This window comes from Cladophialophora carrionii (assembly GCF_000365165.1).
Source record: "Cladophialophora carrionii CBS 160.54 unplaced genomic scaffold supercont1.7, whole genome shotgun sequence".
In the NCBI taxonomy this organism is placed as follows: domain Eukaryota; kingdom Fungi; phylum Ascomycota; class Eurotiomycetes; order Chaetothyriales; family Herpotrichiellaceae; genus Cladophialophora; species Cladophialophora carrionii.
This window is the reverse complement of record NW_008481832.1, coordinates 975,370-992,727: the sequence shown is the minus strand read 5'-3', so window position 1 is coordinate 992,727 and position 17,358 is coordinate 975,370. Positions and strand designations below refer to the sequence as shown.

At 54.0% G+C, this 17,358-nt stretch overlaps 7 protein-coding genes across 7 annotated transcripts; 5 read left to right on the top strand and 2 right to left on the bottom strand.

The window, feature by feature from the left end:
- Positions 1 to 21: 21 nt before the first annotated feature.
- On the top strand, positions 22 to 1,096 carry G647_08438 (uncharacterized protein; the record flags this gene model as incomplete). Its single annotated transcript, XM_008732749.1, has 4 exons — positions 22 to 221; positions 268 to 487; positions 541 to 757; positions 831 to 1,096. 4 exons carry the CDS (start codon positions 22 to 24, stop codon positions 1,094 to 1,096), a joined length of 903 nt encoding a protein of 300 aa, XP_008730971.1.
- Positions 1,097 to 1,421: 325 nt separating this feature from the next.
- On the bottom strand, positions 1,422 to 2,318 carry G647_08437 (uncharacterized protein; the record flags this gene model as incomplete). The annotated part of the gene is made up of 1 exon (XM_008732748.1): positions 1,422 to 2,318. The coding sequence occupies one exon, from the start codon at positions 2,316 to 2,318 to the stop codon at positions 1,422 to 1,424; it is 897 nt and encodes a 298-aa protein (XP_008730970.1).
- A 641-nt stretch (positions 2,319 to 2,959) lies between these two features.
- G647_08436 (uncharacterized protein) lies at positions 2,960 to 3,472 on the top strand (the record flags this gene model as incomplete). The annotated part of the gene is made up of 1 exon (XM_008732747.1): positions 2,960 to 3,472. One exon carries the CDS (start codon positions 2,960 to 2,962, stop codon positions 3,470 to 3,472), a length of 513 nt encoding a protein of 170 aa, XP_008730969.1.
- Positions 3,473 to 4,233: 761 nt separating this feature from the next.
- Positions 4,234 to 5,175, bottom strand: G647_08435 (uncharacterized protein; the record flags this gene model as incomplete). Its single annotated transcript, XM_008732746.1, has 2 exons — positions 4,234 to 4,319; positions 4,380 to 5,175. 2 exons carry the CDS (start codon positions 5,173 to 5,175, stop codon positions 4,234 to 4,236), a joined length of 882 nt encoding a protein of 293 aa, XP_008730968.1.
- Positions 5,176 to 6,931: 1,756 nt separating this feature from the next.
- Positions 6,932 to 8,862, top strand: G647_08434 (uncharacterized protein; the record flags this gene model as incomplete). The annotated part of the gene is made up of 2 exons (XM_008732745.1): positions 6,932 to 8,661; positions 8,715 to 8,862. The coding sequence occupies 2 exons, from the start codon at positions 6,932 to 6,934 to the stop codon at positions 8,860 to 8,862; spliced, it is 1,878 nt and encodes a 625-aa protein (XP_008730967.1).
- Positions 8,863 to 9,684: 822 nt separating this feature from the next.
- On the top strand, positions 9,685 to 12,130 carry G647_08433 (uncharacterized protein; the record flags this gene model as incomplete). The annotated part of the gene is made up of 3 exons (XM_008732744.1): positions 9,685 to 9,886; positions 9,941 to 10,052; positions 10,105 to 12,130. The coding sequence occupies 3 exons, from the start codon at positions 9,685 to 9,687 to the stop codon at positions 12,128 to 12,130; spliced, it is 2,340 nt and encodes a 779-aa protein (XP_008730966.1).
- Positions 12,131 to 13,127: 997 nt separating this feature from the next.
- Positions 13,128 to 16,989, top strand: G647_08432 (uncharacterized protein; the record flags this gene model as incomplete). Its single annotated transcript, XM_008732743.1, has 2 exons — positions 13,128 to 16,830; positions 16,883 to 16,989. The coding sequence occupies 2 exons, from the start codon at positions 13,128 to 13,130 to the stop codon at positions 16,987 to 16,989; spliced, it is 3,810 nt and encodes a 1,269-aa protein (XP_008730965.1).
- Positions 16,990 to 17,358: the final 369 nt, after the last annotated feature.

Here is a 17,358-nt window from a genome sequence, read left to right as displayed (position 1 = left end):
CCTTGTTCAAAGTCGTTCACAATGTCTGAAGGAAAAGGTCAATTCGAGCAGGGTTTCCTCCCCAAGGTCACCCACCAAGATCCTCCTGGGAGAGAGGGTGATTTGCCTGTGGAGGCGATCCACGACAAACTGCCGACTCCTGATGGTGGATGGCAGGAGTACAAGGCAGCTGGAAAGTTGGAAGGCAAGAAGGCGTTCATCACAGGCTCGTCCACCCTGCGGTCTGCATGCATTCCCCCGATTAACATGTCCCACAGGTGGTGACAGTGGCATTGGACGGGCGATTGCCATTCTCTTTGCGAAAGAAGGTGCCGACAGCTTCATCGTCTATCTCCCCGAGGAAGAGGAGGACGCAAAAGAGACGCAGAAGCGAGTCGAAGCCGAGGACCGCAAATGCCATCTCTTCCCAACCGATGTCAGAAAGTACGAAAACTGCGAAAAGGCCGTCAAAGCGGCTCAGCAAGCCTTGGGCAAGATCAACATCCTAGTACGAGCTGTCCTTTTTCAATGACTATCTGACGACTGACATTGTTCCTTCAGGTGAACAACGCGGCCTACCAAATGATGCAGATGGATATCACTGAGATTCCTCTCGAGCAATGGCACAAGACCTTCGAAACCAACATCCACCCTTACTTCTACTTCGCCAAACTCATTGTACCTCACATGAAACGCGGCGACACGGTCATCAACAACGCTTCGATCAACGCGTACATCGGTCGCCCCGATCTGCTAGACTACACGTCCACGAAAGGAGGTATGCTGGTCCACCCCATCCATCTTCCATCCACCGCTACATTTGTATCATCTGCTAACACCGTGATTCATAGCAATCATCTCATTCACCCGCGGCCTGGCCAATCAACAAGTCAGCAAAGGTATTCGCGTCAACGCTGTCTGCCCAGGGCCTGTATGGACTCCGCTCATCCCATCAACCATGAATGAGGACGCACAGAAGCAGTTCACCTCGCCGCTGGGTCGACCCGCTCAACCTAGTGAGATTGCCACTTCGTTCGTGTTCCTGGCCAGTCCGGATAGCAGTATGATCAGCGGGCATGCTCTGCATCCTAATGGCGGAACTGTGCTCAACACATGAATGAAGGATGAAGCTTTCAGGGGAATGTTTGACCCTCGGGTCAGGAATCGGGATATGAATGGTTGTATGCAGCGCAGATAGACCTCTTACTCGCTAGACGGCGAAAAGCGAATCGAAATGGAAATGATCTTTAGACCTGATATTGCTTTTTTGTTCGTTATTGAGTACATATCATAGCATGGTCTGCTGCATCGGGTGTTACACTAGCACTTGGACCTGTAGGCACTGCCTTTACGAGTAGTGTGCCGCTCCACCCCTGCCACTCTCGCAGTTGTGCTATGCTCTCGGTCCTCGTTCTTCTCGAACACTCTCACGTTGCTTCTCTTTACGGTCCACTCCCTGCGCTGAGGATGTATCCACCGTCTACTGCAACGGTCTGCCCGTTCAAGTACTGGTTGGTGGCCGCAAACAAGACCGCGTTTGCCATATCTCTGTCCTCACCAGGCCGTCTGGCCGGCACTTTGTCCGCATACTTCTCCCTGGGGATATGGCTCTTCTGATCGTCACCGCTGTCCTTGGCCGTCATTTCCGAGGGGAAAACACCTGGCGCGATGCCGTTGATGCGAATCTTCAGGCCGTTCTGCGCCACTTCGTTGGCGAGCATCGAGGTCAAATGGATGGCAGCGGCCTTGGACGCATTGTAGGCGGCATGGTGCTGAGAGGTCTTCACAATACCTGAGATGGACGAGATATTGATGACCGTGCCGCTGAAATTGTCGTTGTGTTGGTGGGCGGCCTGCAAGAGGGGCAAGAATGCGGTCGTCATGAAATAAATCTGCGGCACGTTGGTGCGGTACGTGTCTGTCCAGTTCTCGAACGTCTCGTTCTCGTCGTTGAAGAGATTGTTCTTCATCTCGTCAGCGGACTCTGCCTCGGTCTGTTGCGTGTTGCCAGAGATGCCGGCGTTGTTGACCAGAATACAGAGACATTTCTCCTTGGACGAGATCTCGGAGACCAGCTTCTTGATCTCTTCCTTCTTGGACACGTCGGCTGTGATGGGAATGATCTGGCCGGGAATATCCTTGCCGTAGAGCTCCGCTACGCGGTCCAATTTCTCTTCGGTACGGCCGCAGATGTAGACTTTCGCTGCATTAGTGGCCAGAGCTTGCGTGATCATCAGTCCGATACCCGTGCCTCCGCCAGTCACTAGGGCAACTTTGCCAGAGACATCGAAGAGTTTCTCGAGCTTGAAATCCTGGTTGCGGGAATTGAGTCCGGACATGGTTGGCGTGGATGAGAAATGCTTCTGTAGCGTTTGTAGACGAGACTGAGCCGTGATGAAAGGAAGTGGTTTTCGATAAATCAAAGGAGCAGCGAAAGCTCGGTGAGTACAGCGGTACGCAGACTTGGAAGTTCGAAGGGCAGCTGCTATGGGGGCTTTAGGCGGCATTGGGGGAGAACCACTTGAAGTGAAGAGCAGAAGAGGTCTTGTAATATGGAGAACGATCTTACTGATGCCTCACGTTGGAATCACAGCGAATGCTGCTATGACGCCCTTCATGACGAAATGCGACCGTTGACGGCGGAGCACTTCTCCGAACTTCGACGTCTGCACGCCGATTTCTCTCAGCTGATTTCTAGCATGGACTCGTTTGGTCCAGTTCTCGTCCGCCATGCAGTCGGCAAATAAGATACACCTCAGCGTAGTCTGGCTTAAACATGATGATGGGTTGGCCGGGAGGTGAGGCTTCGAAGAGTGCTCGTCCTAACGCGAAATCTGGGGAAGTCTGGGTGGAGCAAACTGCGACCCAATCATTCCAAACTGCGGGTTGACGTCGGCTTCGATTTGACGACTTCCTCACCCTCGAGTCCGTCCCGTCCACAGTCCTCAAAGCGTGCCTTTGCCTCCTCTCGAGTCGCAGAATGACAACCTATGGGGCCGGTGTTCCTCTCTCCTATGAAACGCCCGAGTTCCCCGCCCTCTACTGGCCCGTCCGCGCCACCCCTGGCGAAGCACGATACCTGTACTTCCTGGGCGACATCTACCGGTACACGCTGTACTGGACGCTCATAACCTTTGTCGCCGCCCACGCCTGTGTGGCAACCTGGGCGGTGTTGATGCAATTCGCTTCCGCTACGCAGCGAAGAAAATACCTCAACTCCCCACAGGGACGAAAACTGAGAGCGAAGAATAGGAAATTGTTGGGCGAAAATCCGATTGGAGAGACGTTGAGTTGGGTTTGGATTGTCCCCGTGGTCTATATCGTTATCGGGGCAAGCGAGGCGCTTTTGGCAGGGAGTTTGGTAGGGCTGGTCCTCGGAGCAGTCTACAATGCAGGTTATTTCAGGATGAGTACTTGGACGCCTTTGTTGTGGGCGGTTATCAACATGCTCGTGCTGGTCGTCAGCAGTTTTAGGATTCAAGGCGGTTTATGAGACATCAACAGCTACTGCCAGTCACTCGAATCATTGCTGCCACAGGAGGCTTATCCGCCCAGCAGAGCAAGCACCAGCCTTTCGATAATTGAAGCTATCATGGGCAAGTACCTGAACGTCGGAAGAGCTAGAGTTCCTATCGCGACAAAAGATGCGGAAGCACAGGACACGACCTACCATTATATGCAAAACAAAGTCACTTTCGTGACGGGATAATTGCGTGGGAATGGGGGATGCCTGTACTGGCAATTGATGCTGTGCACGCTTGGGCGAGCAACCCAAGTCCCGAAATTGGGAGGAGGCAGTGGAGACCCCTCAAACGTCCCATGATATCTGAAAGACATCGGGTCATTCCACGAGCGCGACGATCGGGGTGCCTGCCCCGGAGCCTGCTCTCCACTTTAAATGGGAGAGACACTTGTGGAAAAGGGTAGAGAACGACTCGAAGTCACTAGAGACCAGAAGCTCTCGACACCGGTGTGATGGTCATCAATAGATTGCAGATGGTCTCCCAGCATTGCCGCTGAGTTGTTGCTGCCCTGCCAAGGAGAAAGTGATATGTCAGAGACTGCCACAATGCTGGTAAGGAGATACTTGTCTCAGTCATCCTAATTCGTTCTCTGCCTGTAAATAATCGGTTTGGCATCGTAGCTGTATCTGCATCGGCCAGCAGGTCAGCTATCGCCTTCCAATCCATGAACGCCCGAAGCAAGACGGTACGAATGAGTGAAACACAATTATGACACCCCCACAAATTCTGCTCAATCGTCCTGGCCGCCTTGTTGATAGATGTGTCGTGTTCTTGTTGGGTCTTTACGCATTTCATGGCCACTGCCGGTGAAGCCCACTACAGGAGAATTAGTACCGCTCGTGCCATAGGCGATAGGGGACGCGGGACGTAGCTTACCTCTTGCACTCACGCCCTCGCCTGTCCTAAACATGCTCTCTTTCTTCCCCATCTTCCCGGCCTTGCTCTTCGCAGCGAAGTCCTGCCACTTACTCTTGCCAGCCTCGAGTTCCTTATTCGCCTTGACTTTGCGCGGTAGCTTTGCAGGTCGAACTGGGCCGTCGCTAACCTTGCTTGGTTCCCGTCGAGCTTGTTGGGCCAGTGCTGGATCGACGCTGGCTGCGGCTGAGATGACATTTGGGTTCGATGGCGGAGGGACTGGTGTGGACGACCCTGACATTCCATCAGCCTTACGCTTCCTAGAGTCGTTGGAGAGCGGCTTGATGTCTTTGGCCTTTAGTGTTTCAGTGTTTCCATAGTTCTTGAATGTGACGATGTAGACCGGATCGCTCGAGGAGCCTGTGATGGACGTGATTCTCGCCGTGTAAAAGCCGCCATCGCCAGATTTCCATCGAGCTGAGACCGTGTCGTTGACCGAGAACTGGGCAGGCGCGCTGGATTCTTCCGTTTCGGCCTCTTGCTTTCGATATCCTGCCTGGTAGGCGGGGTGGTTCTCTTTGGACCACTTTTCTTTCACGGGCGGCGAAGAGGATTTCGTAGGCGGCGCTGGCACTGACTGAGGCTTTAGTTCTGCAATGGCAGACTCGGTGAGGGAAATGACTTCTTCAAGTTCTTGTTTTAGGCTCTGCAGTTCGCTGTTGTCGGGATCATTCTGTAGACTCAGCTGAACCGTCTCCAGTTGCAGTCTGTATTCCTTAACTTCGCCTTCTAGAGCCGCGATGTCGGCGGTACTCATGATGAGCTAAGAGGGGGAGAGAGTGTAGACAGAACACAATAGAGTATCTTCTAGAAGGCAGCAGAGCATATGACCTTTGCTGTCGAAGCGGATGAATAGGTACTCGTACAGCAAGTAATACGGTTTCCGACAAGAGGGACGTCTGTAGTCGTGTCAGTGAACTGCGGCGGGCGCGCTTGATCCTCGGTTCGCCGCTGTCGCCCGCCAAGCCTCTCGCCAAAGGCCGCGAGACTCGCTTCCCAGGTCCCTCGACTTTCAAGGTGTGCTTAATTAAACATGGGCCTTGCTTTGAGTCGGATGATGACTTCGGTCTCCTAGCCGAAAGCGATTCACCAATCGAGAAATTACACTCTACTCGTGCAAGATCCTGCGTCGGATATTCTATCCTGCAGGCCGACCTGTAGACTCGAAGTTCTTGGAGCTGGCACGGGTGATACTCGTACGAGGACGGTGTGGCTTCTTCGTGCTTTGCGAGACGATGACGTCGGTCCGTTGCAAGCCCTACCTGTTTGATCGAACGCACCAACTCGTATTCAAATTTGCTTCACAGTCCCCAGTAACAATTGGAGGACGGAGATGACGGGGCTGAGGCTGCGTATAAGGAAGTCCGTGAACGGGAAGGGTGCCTGTTTCAAGTTTAGCATGCTCGATCTGTCTTGGTATGGACCGCCGTCGATTGTCATGGACCAGTCGCGGCTCGATGCCGCTTAGAAATCAACTTGTCGAGCCACTGCCACCGAGACACCCAACCATGTCTGGGTTGCTCACTTCCTCCCGCGCAGAATACAGCCCGGGTCTTTCGCCACATCTTACCCTGACCCACGCGTGGTTTTCCTCCAATCCTTAAGAAGACCCTACCAGGGTCTCTGAAGCAGCAGCATGACCTCGGTGCCGCTCAGTTCTTTGTCCCTTGACCATGACAGCAGGCAATCCAGGAGTGTAAGAGATATCCGCAAGGAGAGAGGGGACAGAAGCGGGATGGAAATATCGCGGTAGCCAGCCAGGGCAGTCGATACTACCTCGTAGGCTCCACGAGCACCAACGGAAAACCTTAGGTACCGTACTCGGTATGCTTCTCGGTAGACCGTGGCAGGCGGAAACTTAGCGGGCACTTTTAGGTGCCATGGTGGTCTCTCCGGGTAAAGGAGCGACTTGCTCTGGTGCTGATCAGGGCTGAAGACTGCGGCGTAGGGATCAGTTGTGTCCTTGGCGGCTGCTCACCTGCATGTCTCTAGAACAAACGCTACGGCGTCTGCACCCGCAAAGCACCCCCCTCCACTCTCTACCTACTCCATACAGATTGATCTCATCGGACTCACAATTCCTTCCTTTCTTCTCTCCTGCTGGATCCTTCCCCTTTCCCTAGACTCCCACATCCCATTTGTCCATCATTACAGAGTTCTTCAGCCTTCTGATATCGTCACTGGCACTGCCACCATTGAGGTATTCTGACCCTGGGGCGTGAGCAGCTGGCTCTGGATATTGCTGGTCGCCCCGCCTATTATTCCGTTCCGTGCCCATTGCCCGCCCTCTTCCTCTCCGTTACTCCCTTCCTTACTCCTCCACCTCAATTGAATTCAACCAAGCGAACATCGTCGTCTGCCAGTCGGTACTGCCAGCCGACACAGTGGAGAGGGGACAGGGCTTGACGTCTTCCCATTCGTATTGCCGGTGCTCTCCGCGTGGTCGCCTCGCCTTTCTATCGGCGATCCTATCTCTCCGTGGACGGAAATAACGAACAGCTCCCGTCTGGTCAATGTCGCGACAAGCAACAGAGGGTCTGTATCTGTCACCCGAACAACAAGACCTTCTTATGGCGGCGTTAAATTCGAACCAATCTCCAAAACAGTCGGGAATCCAAAAGACTGCTCCTCAAAACGTCAACTTTACCCCCAGCATGAGTGCTCCTGATTCAGGCAATCTCGACTTCAGCGACGACAGCCCGTTTCTGGATTTCGATCCTGACGCTGACTTTGGCGACGACAGTTTCGACTTTGACGCTAACCACCGCATGATTGGCGATATCCCCGATGAATCACTCTCTCACGACCTGCACGATAAGCGAAAAAGTGTCGATGGGAAAGATGAAGATGACGAAGGAGGCGGTAAAAGACGGGAAGGCGAAGATAAAACAGCCAAAAAGCCTGGAAGGAAGCCGTTGACTTCCGAACCTACCTCGAAGCGCAAGGCACAAAACCGTGCCGCTCAACGCGCCTTCCGCGAGCGCAAAGAGAAGCATCTAAAAGATCTTGAAACCAAGGTGGAAGACCTGGAGAAGGCTTCAGAGTCTGCCAATCATGAAAATGGTCTGCTCCGTGCCCAAGTGGAGCGCCTGCAGGTCGAATTGAAAGAATATAGAAAGCGTCTTTCGTGGGTCAGTAGCAATGGCCTGAACAGGTCGCAGCCCATCTCCTTCAATCAAGGCCGGAACTCCACTACCAATAACCACAACGACTTCCAGTTCGAATTCCCCAAGTTTGGAGACCTGCCACCCATGCCAGGCACCAAGTTGTTCGGCAACTCGACCTTGAAGAAGCCGCAGGGAAACCCTAACAGATCTTCATCTGGGCCGGCTGCAAGCGCGTCTCCGTCGACACAGAACGGCAACAGCCGTCGTTCTGCATCTAGTTCGCAGAGCCAAACCCCAAGATTCGGCTCGATGAGTCAATCGCCGGTCGCGAAGACATTCACCACTTCGCCTCAGCCACAAAGTCAAGTCCAGCAGCATCAGGGAAGCGTGGACAGCTTGTCTGGGTTGTTCAGCCCTTCAATCCTTGAAGCCAGCCGCCACGCCAGTTTGGGAGGTTACTTCCCTCAGTCCGCCGCCCCTCGGTACAATGGTGCTCCTGGAAGTACTCGTGGCAGCCTCGACAACGGCGTCCTAGGCAATGTCACTGGGCTGTATTCGAACTCGAGCATCTCCAACTCGGACTCGCCGGGCTCTTCTACGGATTCTCACAACCCTATATCATCCATTGGCACTTCTCCAGAGCCCAGCATGAACTCGCCAGCGAACAAGTTGACCGAGTACAATCTCAACCCCATAAGCGAAGAAAATCAAGCTCCGTTCGGAGGTAAGGATTTCCTTTGCGAACAACTCCAACAGGCCTGTGGCTGCGTGGATGATCCGATACCTCCCATCTTGAAAAAGGTGTCTAACGATGAGTCGTTAGGCTACACCAACGAGCCGGGCTTCGACGCCAATGGCATTAACTGGCTTGCGCAACAAAACAACAACTCATTCGACCCGATCCTGTTCGGCGATTACCGCGAAACGCAAGAAAACATCCTGTCGCAAGACTTTGGAGCATTCTTCAACGACGCTTACCCCCTGCCCGACTTGGGCAGCCCCCTACACAACTATAATGACGTTGCCACGGAGTCGGCACCGAAGATTGACCTGCTAAAGCAAGTCGAGGAAGCGAAGAATGGGAATGAGGAAGTTGTTCCTGATAATGAGAAACCAATGTCTTGCAACAAAATCTGGTTTGTGACAATCGCATTCACTGTCCCCAGCAATCAGCTAACTGCGTGTTCAGGGACCGACTCCAGTCGATGGAGAAATTCCGCAATGGCGAGATTGATATTGATAACCTGTGTAGTGAGCTCCGAGCGAAAGCGAAATGCTCGGAGGGCGGTGCAGTGGTTGACAAGAAGGATGTGGACAAGATTTTGGGCACGGCTTGAAGAAAAGCAGGATCCCATCGGACAGGCCATAGCGGCACAGGGAGCTATCGCCTGTGGGAGTCAGTCATTCATTACGGGTGGACATGTGGAAGGCATCATAGCCTCCAAAATGGACGGGGCGGCATATACCCAAAGGCCATTGTATGCTATAAGCCACCAAGGGAAGATGATATGATATGGAGTTATGATTTGCTCAGGAGGCTATTGTTTAGTTCGATGTACCAACGTTCATAAGCCGACTTTGCCCATCGGCGGTGACCCTCGTTTACCAACAACCTGCAGCTCTGCGAGATAGCAGCAAGGAACTATATCCTTCTAGCTCGAATTATACCACACTGGAAAGAATAAACAGGCCGTCGTGATTGTGTGTTAAATCACTCAAGAGACCGCATGGAAAGGGGCGGAGAGCCAAGGCGCTAGCACGTTCTGGGATAGCAGCTTCTCGCCGCTGTATTTTGCTTTTCCTGGGGTCTAGCCTGTGAATTTGTACAAGGCGACCTGGACACCTGGATTCATTCATCTCTCATACTTTCGCAGTGCAGTTCAGTCACATCGCATCACCTTTCTTCCGTTGTTTTAGGCGATCTCGATTTACTCTTCTCACAAGCAGACGCGACCGCCGTCTTGAAAATAGGCACCCTCCTAATACTGACTCCGGCCGTGTTTGATCCGCATCTCTTGCCGCACCTGTCTCCGGCCTTGTCTCGAACGCCATTGTCGCGGTACCCTCAGTGAATTCTGCTCCTATGGCTTCTGTGAGTTGATCTTCCACTCTGTCTCATTCTGCCACTCCCCGTCTGAGAACTCCCACCGTCGCCGATCATGGTTTTGAGATCGAAAACCCCGGTAGCACTCCCGCTGATACAGAAATCTGGCCAGCCTCGACCACAGTTCCCGAACCAAGGATATCTACCCAACGGAACGGCCTCGGGTCCGACTCCTGGAGCGCAAGCTCTTCTTCCGAACAATGGCCGCGTTATCCAGTCAGGTCCCATCCGAGTCTTGTGCATCGCAGACGTTAGAGGTCAGTCACGCCCCTTTGCGGGAGAAGTTGAGTCGATCTGACGGAGAACCTTAGGCAATCTCAAGTCTCTGAACGATCTCGCAAGACAAGCGAAGGCCGACTACATTTTGCATACTGGTGACTTCGGTTTTTACGACAACACTTCGTTGGAGAGAATAGCTGAGAAGTAAGGAGCAATTGGGACACGAGTCGGACACATCGGCTGACAGTAACTGTAGGACTCTAAAACATGTCGCTCAGTACTCTCCACTATTGAGCGAACATGTCAAGCGCCAGATCGCCTCACCCCAGCCTCAGCGACCCATCAAGCAGATGTTTGCACCTGATCAATTACCGCTTTCAGAATTGCCGCTTCTCCTCAACAAGCAGATTACTCTAGATGTGCCCGTCTACACCGTGTGGGGCGCTTGTGAAGACGTGAGGGTGCTGGAGCGTTTCCGGTCTGGAGAGTACAAGGTGGACAATTTACACATTATCGACGAAGTGAACTCGAGGTTACTTGACATTGGCGGAGTGAAGCTGCGCCTCCTCGGATTGGGTGGCGCCGTCGTCATCCACAAGCTGTTCGACAATGGCGAGGGCAAGACGTACATTGCGGGCGGCCAGGGCACAATGTGGACGACGCTGCTGCAGATCGGTGCCCTGATCGACACAGCAAACCGCGTCTACGATCCGTCAGAGACCCGTATCTTCCTGACTCACGCGTCACCAGCGAGAGACGGGATCCTCAATCAGCTGTCCGTCACCCTGAAGGCCGATTTCTCGATCTCAGCCGGTCTCCACTTCCGATATGGCAGCTCTTACAACGAATTCTCCGTCAACCCGTCGCTCGACCACTACCGCGGAAAATTAGCTGCCTCCAAGGCATCCTTCCAGGATGTCTGGGAAACGGTCAAGATGGACGTGGAGCAGGCAATCGAAAGCAATACCAATCACAAGGCTCTCCTTCACAGTGCGCTCGAAATTGTCGAGAAGATGCCCAGCACTGCCAACGGAGGCAACCCTTTCGGAGGCCCGGTCGGCGGCGGCCCAGGGGCAGGCCAGGTGGACGAAAGCGCGTTCAAGAACATGTGGAACTTCAATCTGGCAGACGCGGCGTTCGGATACCTTGTCCTGGAGATCGACGGCGGTCGTATCGGCACTGAGATGCGGGCCCAAGGCTTCAACTTTGCTCACCGTGGGAAACCAAATGCAGCTCCACTCGGTTCTCAACCACCCTCAAGCGGTCCGGCACCTGTGAACACCGGTTCTTTGCCTCCGACCACGGCTCCTACGGGTCCATCTCAGACCCGCACTCCTGCCTTCTCTGCGCCGGCACAGCCATTCCCACAACAGCAGAAGCCTCCGCAGCAACAGCAATCCCAGCCACAAGCCAAACCTGGTCAAGGTATTCAGCCTGCACCCATGCCTGCCTTTAAAGCTGGAACACCCCCCACAACAGGATCACCAGCACCGCCCGTGACTCAGGGTAAACCACTGACGCCTCAACCGTCGTCGACGGCGGTCCCCACCACTTCCGCCCTCACAGCAACTAACGGCGCCGGCGGAGACAAGGTTAGCGACAATGAAGCCGCCAAAGCAAAGGCTCCAACACCTACCTCGGACCGGAAACCCTCTACTGCTCTTTATGTGAGCCAGGCAGACAGCGAGCAGCATGTCAAAGACTGTTTTGCGGACGAGGACAAGGAGAGAATCAAGGCCATTAGTAGAATGGGCAAATTTCCCAACTGGAAGGTGCAATTTGAGACACACGAAATCGCCGAAGCCGCTTTGAACCGAGTGCAGGCTGCGGCTCACAATCACAAGAACTCAGCAGGCAAGTCTCCGAGATTCACGTGGTTCGAGGATAAGGGCGACCGCGCCCCCGGCTTCCATCAGCGTGACAGCCAGAGCCAAGGCGGAGCAGGGACGTGGCAGAGCAGCAACCGTGGTGCAGCAAGCTCCGCCAATGCCCCTCCTCGCGGAGGCTATCAGTCCGGTGCGGCGAGCGACAGTGAAGGTGGACGAGGCCGAGGGGGATTCCGCGCACGGGGACGTGGTCGTGGAGACGATCGTGGCGATCGAGGTGATAGAGGCGACCGAAGTGATCGGGGTGATCGGAGTGAACGAGGTGGCCGGGGTGGTAGAGGTGGTGGCCGAGGCCTCTTCCAGAACAAGACTACCGATGGAGCAGCATCCGATTCGAAGCCCACAGAGTCCAAGTCGAGCGAATCGAAACCAACAGCCGCGGCTGGCGAAAGTTAGGGGGCTTGAACGTCTTTTGATGGGGCAGCAGTCGGCACACCAGCGCGGCGGCTGAAGGTAAACAAATTCCAAGGTCTTTCAAACGGCGAAAGGGGAAAAGGGCTTGTGCATTATGGGAAGGAGAGGCGTCACAGGATGACAGTCAACATGGAGTTCTTCAATCATTCAGTTTGAGGAGCTGGTTGATATCCAACACCTGGGAGGGGATATGGAGCTGCCAGGGTTGTGAGCGCTTCTTTGCCTTTCGAACATATGTATTTTATCCTTGCTAGAAACCGAAAAAGAGAAGCATTGGAGGTGGGGGTTCGTGCATACGGGTTGGTAAGGTGTAGATGAGCAGTGGTGGAGTTGAAGCATAGGAGAAAAGGTAATGAATACCTACCGTTCTACGGAGTATTTTGGTTTTATGGTCAGTTGATGTCGATCTGGCCGGACGAGTGCAGCAGGTCTGATCGGGTTCGTGCCTGGTACCTGAAACTATGCCTGCTACAGTAGGACTTAAGACATGGCTCGGGCAGCCCAGCCAAGCCGCCGGGGGCGAACTGCTGTTGGAGTTCCACCATGCAGAAGGTTCATGATGGTGGCTGGGTCTCGATGGGCCATGCGGAGAGCGAAGTGAGAGGCGTCTAAGGCGATGCCAGATTGTGGTGACGTGGGAGTGAACCAGTCAATGCAGGCAATTCAGGCAATTGGGGTTTCCGAGGCACCGACAGCTCTCGTCATTCCGCTGTCGTGATCGTCACACGCTGGTGACTACTTACTCTACAAAGTCCACACCTGCGCTGTGCCTGTGACTGCGCTCTACAAACAAACAGTCCGTCATCTTTTTCACTCATTACTGCTCTTCTGAACCGTTGTCTGTCCTCATTGGCAACCTGCCGATTTCCATCCTCCGGCTGCCTTCTTTGGCAGGATGACATGAAGCGGCAGTCGCACGCAAGCACGGATTGAAGTCACCACTCCGAGTATTTGACAAGAACAACTCACGCATATCACGATGCGCTTCGTGGCCGCCGCCCTTGCAGCTGTCGCCGCCAGCGGCTCTCTCCCTCTAGCCTCTTCTGCTCCTCCCACAGCCCTTCACGAGGCCGGTCGGTGCGCAATTCGTGGCCATTGCGGAAAGCAGGGCTTCTTTGGCTCAGATCTCCCGTGTCCGGACAACGGCAAGGCCGCAACCCCCTCAGATGCTGTTCGCGAGAAGCTTGTGAACCTGTGCGGGTCGAGGTGGCAAGACACGGATGTGTGCTGTGAAGAGGAGCAAGTGGACGCCCTCCAAAAGAATCTCAGACTGGCAGAAAGGATCATCGCCTCGTGTCCCGCGTGCAAGGAGAACTTCTTCAATCTCTTCTGCACATTTACATGCTCTCCCGATCAGTCGCTGTTCGTCAATGTCACCGAAACTGGTAAAGCCTCGAGTGGGAAAGACGTTGTTACAGAGCTGGACAATGTGTGGTCGAAAGAATACCAAAGCGGCTTTTATGACAGCTGCAAAGAGGTCAAGAACGGCGCAAGTGGTGGCAAGGCGATGGGCTTTATAGGCGGCGGTGCGACGAACTACACAGAGTTTCTGAAGTTCCTGGGCGACAAGAAATTACTCGGCAGTCCCTTCCAGATCAACTTCCCGGAGAAGCCACGATATCGTGATGATGAGGGCATGAAACCGTCAGACCCGCGGGTCTATGCATGTAACGATACCGATCCCAACTTCCGATGCAGCTGCGTCGATTGTCCGGCAGTCTGTCCGACTCTGGAGCCTGTCAGTGCAGTCGACTACTGCCATGTTGGAAAACTCCCTTGTCTGTCATTCGCCATCATCATTATCTACTCCATCTGTCTCTTGCTCCTCATCACCGCCATCTCTGGCCATGTGGCATACCGGAGGCACAAACAATGGAAGAGTGAGAGGATGCAACTGTTGCAGGACGCAGCACCGAGTGACGATGAAGATGAGGGGGAACTGGTCCACAATGCAGGAGTTTTGGATAGGCCGCAGAGGAACTACTACCTGAACCACATCTTCGACCGCGCCTTCAACAGGCTGGGCAGTTTCTGTGCACGATATCCGGGCCTAACCATTGGGGCGAACATCGTCATCGTCGGACTCCTCAGCCTTGGCTGGCTCAGATTCGAAGTCGAAAGAGATCCGGTCCACCTGTGGGTCAGTCCCTCTTCGGAGGCTGCTCAAGAAAAGGCCTTCTTCGACCAGCATTTCGGTCCGTTCTACAGGACGGAGCAGGCATTTCTGGTCAACGATACCTCAGCCAACAGTTCGATCTTGAGCTTTGAAAACCTCGATTGGTGGTTTGACGTCGAACAACGCATTTCGCGCATGATATCGCCTGAGAATGAGATCAAACTCGACGATGTCTGTTTCAAGCCAACCGGCTCCGCGTGCGTAGTGCAGTCTGTCAGCGGATGGTTCGGCGCAGGCCTTGACCGGGATTGGAAAGAGCAGATCCGGAATTGCGCAGCTCATCCTGGGGACCAGCTTTGCTTGCCCGAGTTCATGGATCCGCTTCTGCCCGGCCGCGTCCTCGGTGGCTATGATGGTATCGAGAACGTCACCAACGCGAAAGCCCTGATCACGACGTGGGTTGTTAACAATGACCAGCCCGGCACCGAGGCCACAGCAAGGGCTGAAGAGTGGGAGCGAGCTCTCAAGCACGAGTTGCTGATCGCCCAAGAATCCGCCAGCTCCCGTGGCCTCCGACTTTCGTTCAACACCGAGATCAGTCTCGAGCAGGAATTGAACAAGTCAACCAACACAGATGCCAAGATTGTCGTCATCAGCTATGTGGTCATGTTCATTTACGCCTCGCTCGCCTTGGGGTCAGCGACTCTGTCATTGAGGTCCCTCCTGAGCAACCCTGCAAATGCCTTCGTCCAGTCCAAATTCACCCTCGGTGTTGCAGGCATCGTCATTGTGTTGATGTCTGTATCGGGCTCCGTCGGTCTGTTTTCTGCGGCAGGGGTCAAGGTCACTTTGATCATTGCCGAAGTCATCCCCTTCTTGGTCCTGGCCGTCGGCGTGGACAATATCTTTCTCATCGTGCATGAGTTCGAACGTGTCAATGTCAGTCATCCGGATGAAGAAATCGACGTGCGCATTGCGAAGTCTCTGGGACGAATGGGCCCGAGCATTCTCCTGTCCGCGTCCACCGAGACAATTGCCTTCGCGATGGGTGCGTTCGTCGGAATGCCAGCGGTCAAGAATTTTGCAGCATACGCGGCTGGTGCCGTGTTCATCAATGCTGTATTACAAGTCACCATGTTCGTCTCCGTCTTGGCACTCAATCAACGAAGAGTTGAAAGTCTCCGCGCAGACTGCTTCCCATGTGTGACGGTCAGAGGAGCCAATTCGACTGGCATGCCCGGTGGCCACTTCTTTGGCAGCGACGAGGAGGGCTGGCTGCAGCGTTTTATCAGAAAGGTGTATGCACCAAAGCTGCTGGACAAGAAAGTCAAGACGCTCGTGCTGACTTTCTTCGTCACGCTCTTCGCTGCCGGAATTGCACTGATCCCGATGGTGCAGCTTGGACTCGACCAACGCATTGCGATCCCCCAGGATTCGTACATGATCCAGTACTTCAACGACTTGTATGACTACTTCGGCTCCGGGCCCCCAGTATACTTTGTCACTCGGCACGTCAATGTGACGGACAGAGAGCATCAACAACAGGTCTGCGGCGCCTTCACCACGTGCGATGAGTATTCACTGGCCTATGTTCTCGAGCAAGAGTCGAAGCGGCCCAATGTTAGCTATATCAATGCTGCCACGGCCAACTGGTTTGATGACTTCTTCTACTGGCTCAATCCCATCTCGGACTGCTGTCAAGACGAGAACGGTGACACCTGCTTCGGCGAGGACGAGTGGAACATCACCCTCGGTGGAATGCCAGAAGGAGACGAGTTCATAAAGTATGCGCAGAAGTGGATCCATGCGCCCACAGATGAGGAGTGTCCGAATGGTGGGCAAGCGGCATATTCGAATGCTGTGGTCATCGACAGCAACAATACCGACATCCCAGCCAGCCACTTCCGTACTTTTCATACTCCGTTACAAGGCCAGGACGACTTTATCAACTCGTACGCCGCGGCCAGGCGGATATCAGCCGACATCTCAGCACGTCACAACATTGACGTATTTCCTTACAGCAAACATTACATTTTCTTCGATCAGTATAGCAGCATCGTTCGCTTGACTGCTGCCCTTTTATGCGTGGCAGTCGCCATTATCTTCGTCATCTCTTCGCTGCTGTTGGGCTCTCTGCTCACGGGGGCCGTGGTTGCGTTCACGGTCATTATGATTCTGGTCGATATCATCGGTGTCATGGCAGTGGCTGGCGTGTCGCTCAATGCTGTGTCACTGGTCAATCTAGTCATTTGCGTGGGCATTGGTGTCGAGTTCTGCGCGCACATTGCTCGCGCGTTTATGTTCCCCAGCAAGTCAGTCATGGAGCGAGCAAGGCACAAATTCCGGGGCAAGGATATTCGGGCCTGGGCTGCTCTGGTCAATGTCGGCGGCAGCGTCTTCAGTGGCATTACGATCACCAAATTCTTGGGCGTGGTTGTGCTGGCATTCACGAGGAGTAAGATCTTCGAGATCTATTACTTCCGGATTTGGTTGGCATTGGTGATCCTCGCGAGTAGCCATGCCTTGGTGTTTTTGCCTGTGGCGCTGAGTTTTGCAGGCGGCGATGGTGAGTTTCGGCCCGGATACTTCGTGGCGGGAAGGCACTAATCTGTCAACAGGATATATTGATCCGGAGAGTGAAGGTGGCCTTGAGGAGGATCTCGCTAGCCGCCGATACCGGAGTCTGCTACCGGACGATGACTACTACGATTCAGACGACGATTAGAGCTCGGCACGGTCACGGACGTGATGGGAAGCGAGAGGTGTGGGACATTCGTTTGCATGGCCAGCCTGGAGTCAATATGGTAACAAAATTGATACCCTCATGAACACTTGTCGTCCGTCGTTGATTCCACGGCAACCATGATCCGGAATGCCGCATCCGACAATGCTAGCTAGACGTCGAGCGTCGAGCGTCGAGCGTCGGACGTCAAGTGTCTTACAGAATCCGAGCTATTTGTAAAACCAAGGCAGATCCTCCTGCTGTTCCTAGTAGCAATGCTGTCACCTTTGTCCTGAGGAGGACCCAGAGCGACCGATGCACAATCTAGGATGCATCCCATGCGAACCTCAGGAAACCTATTACATGCACCTG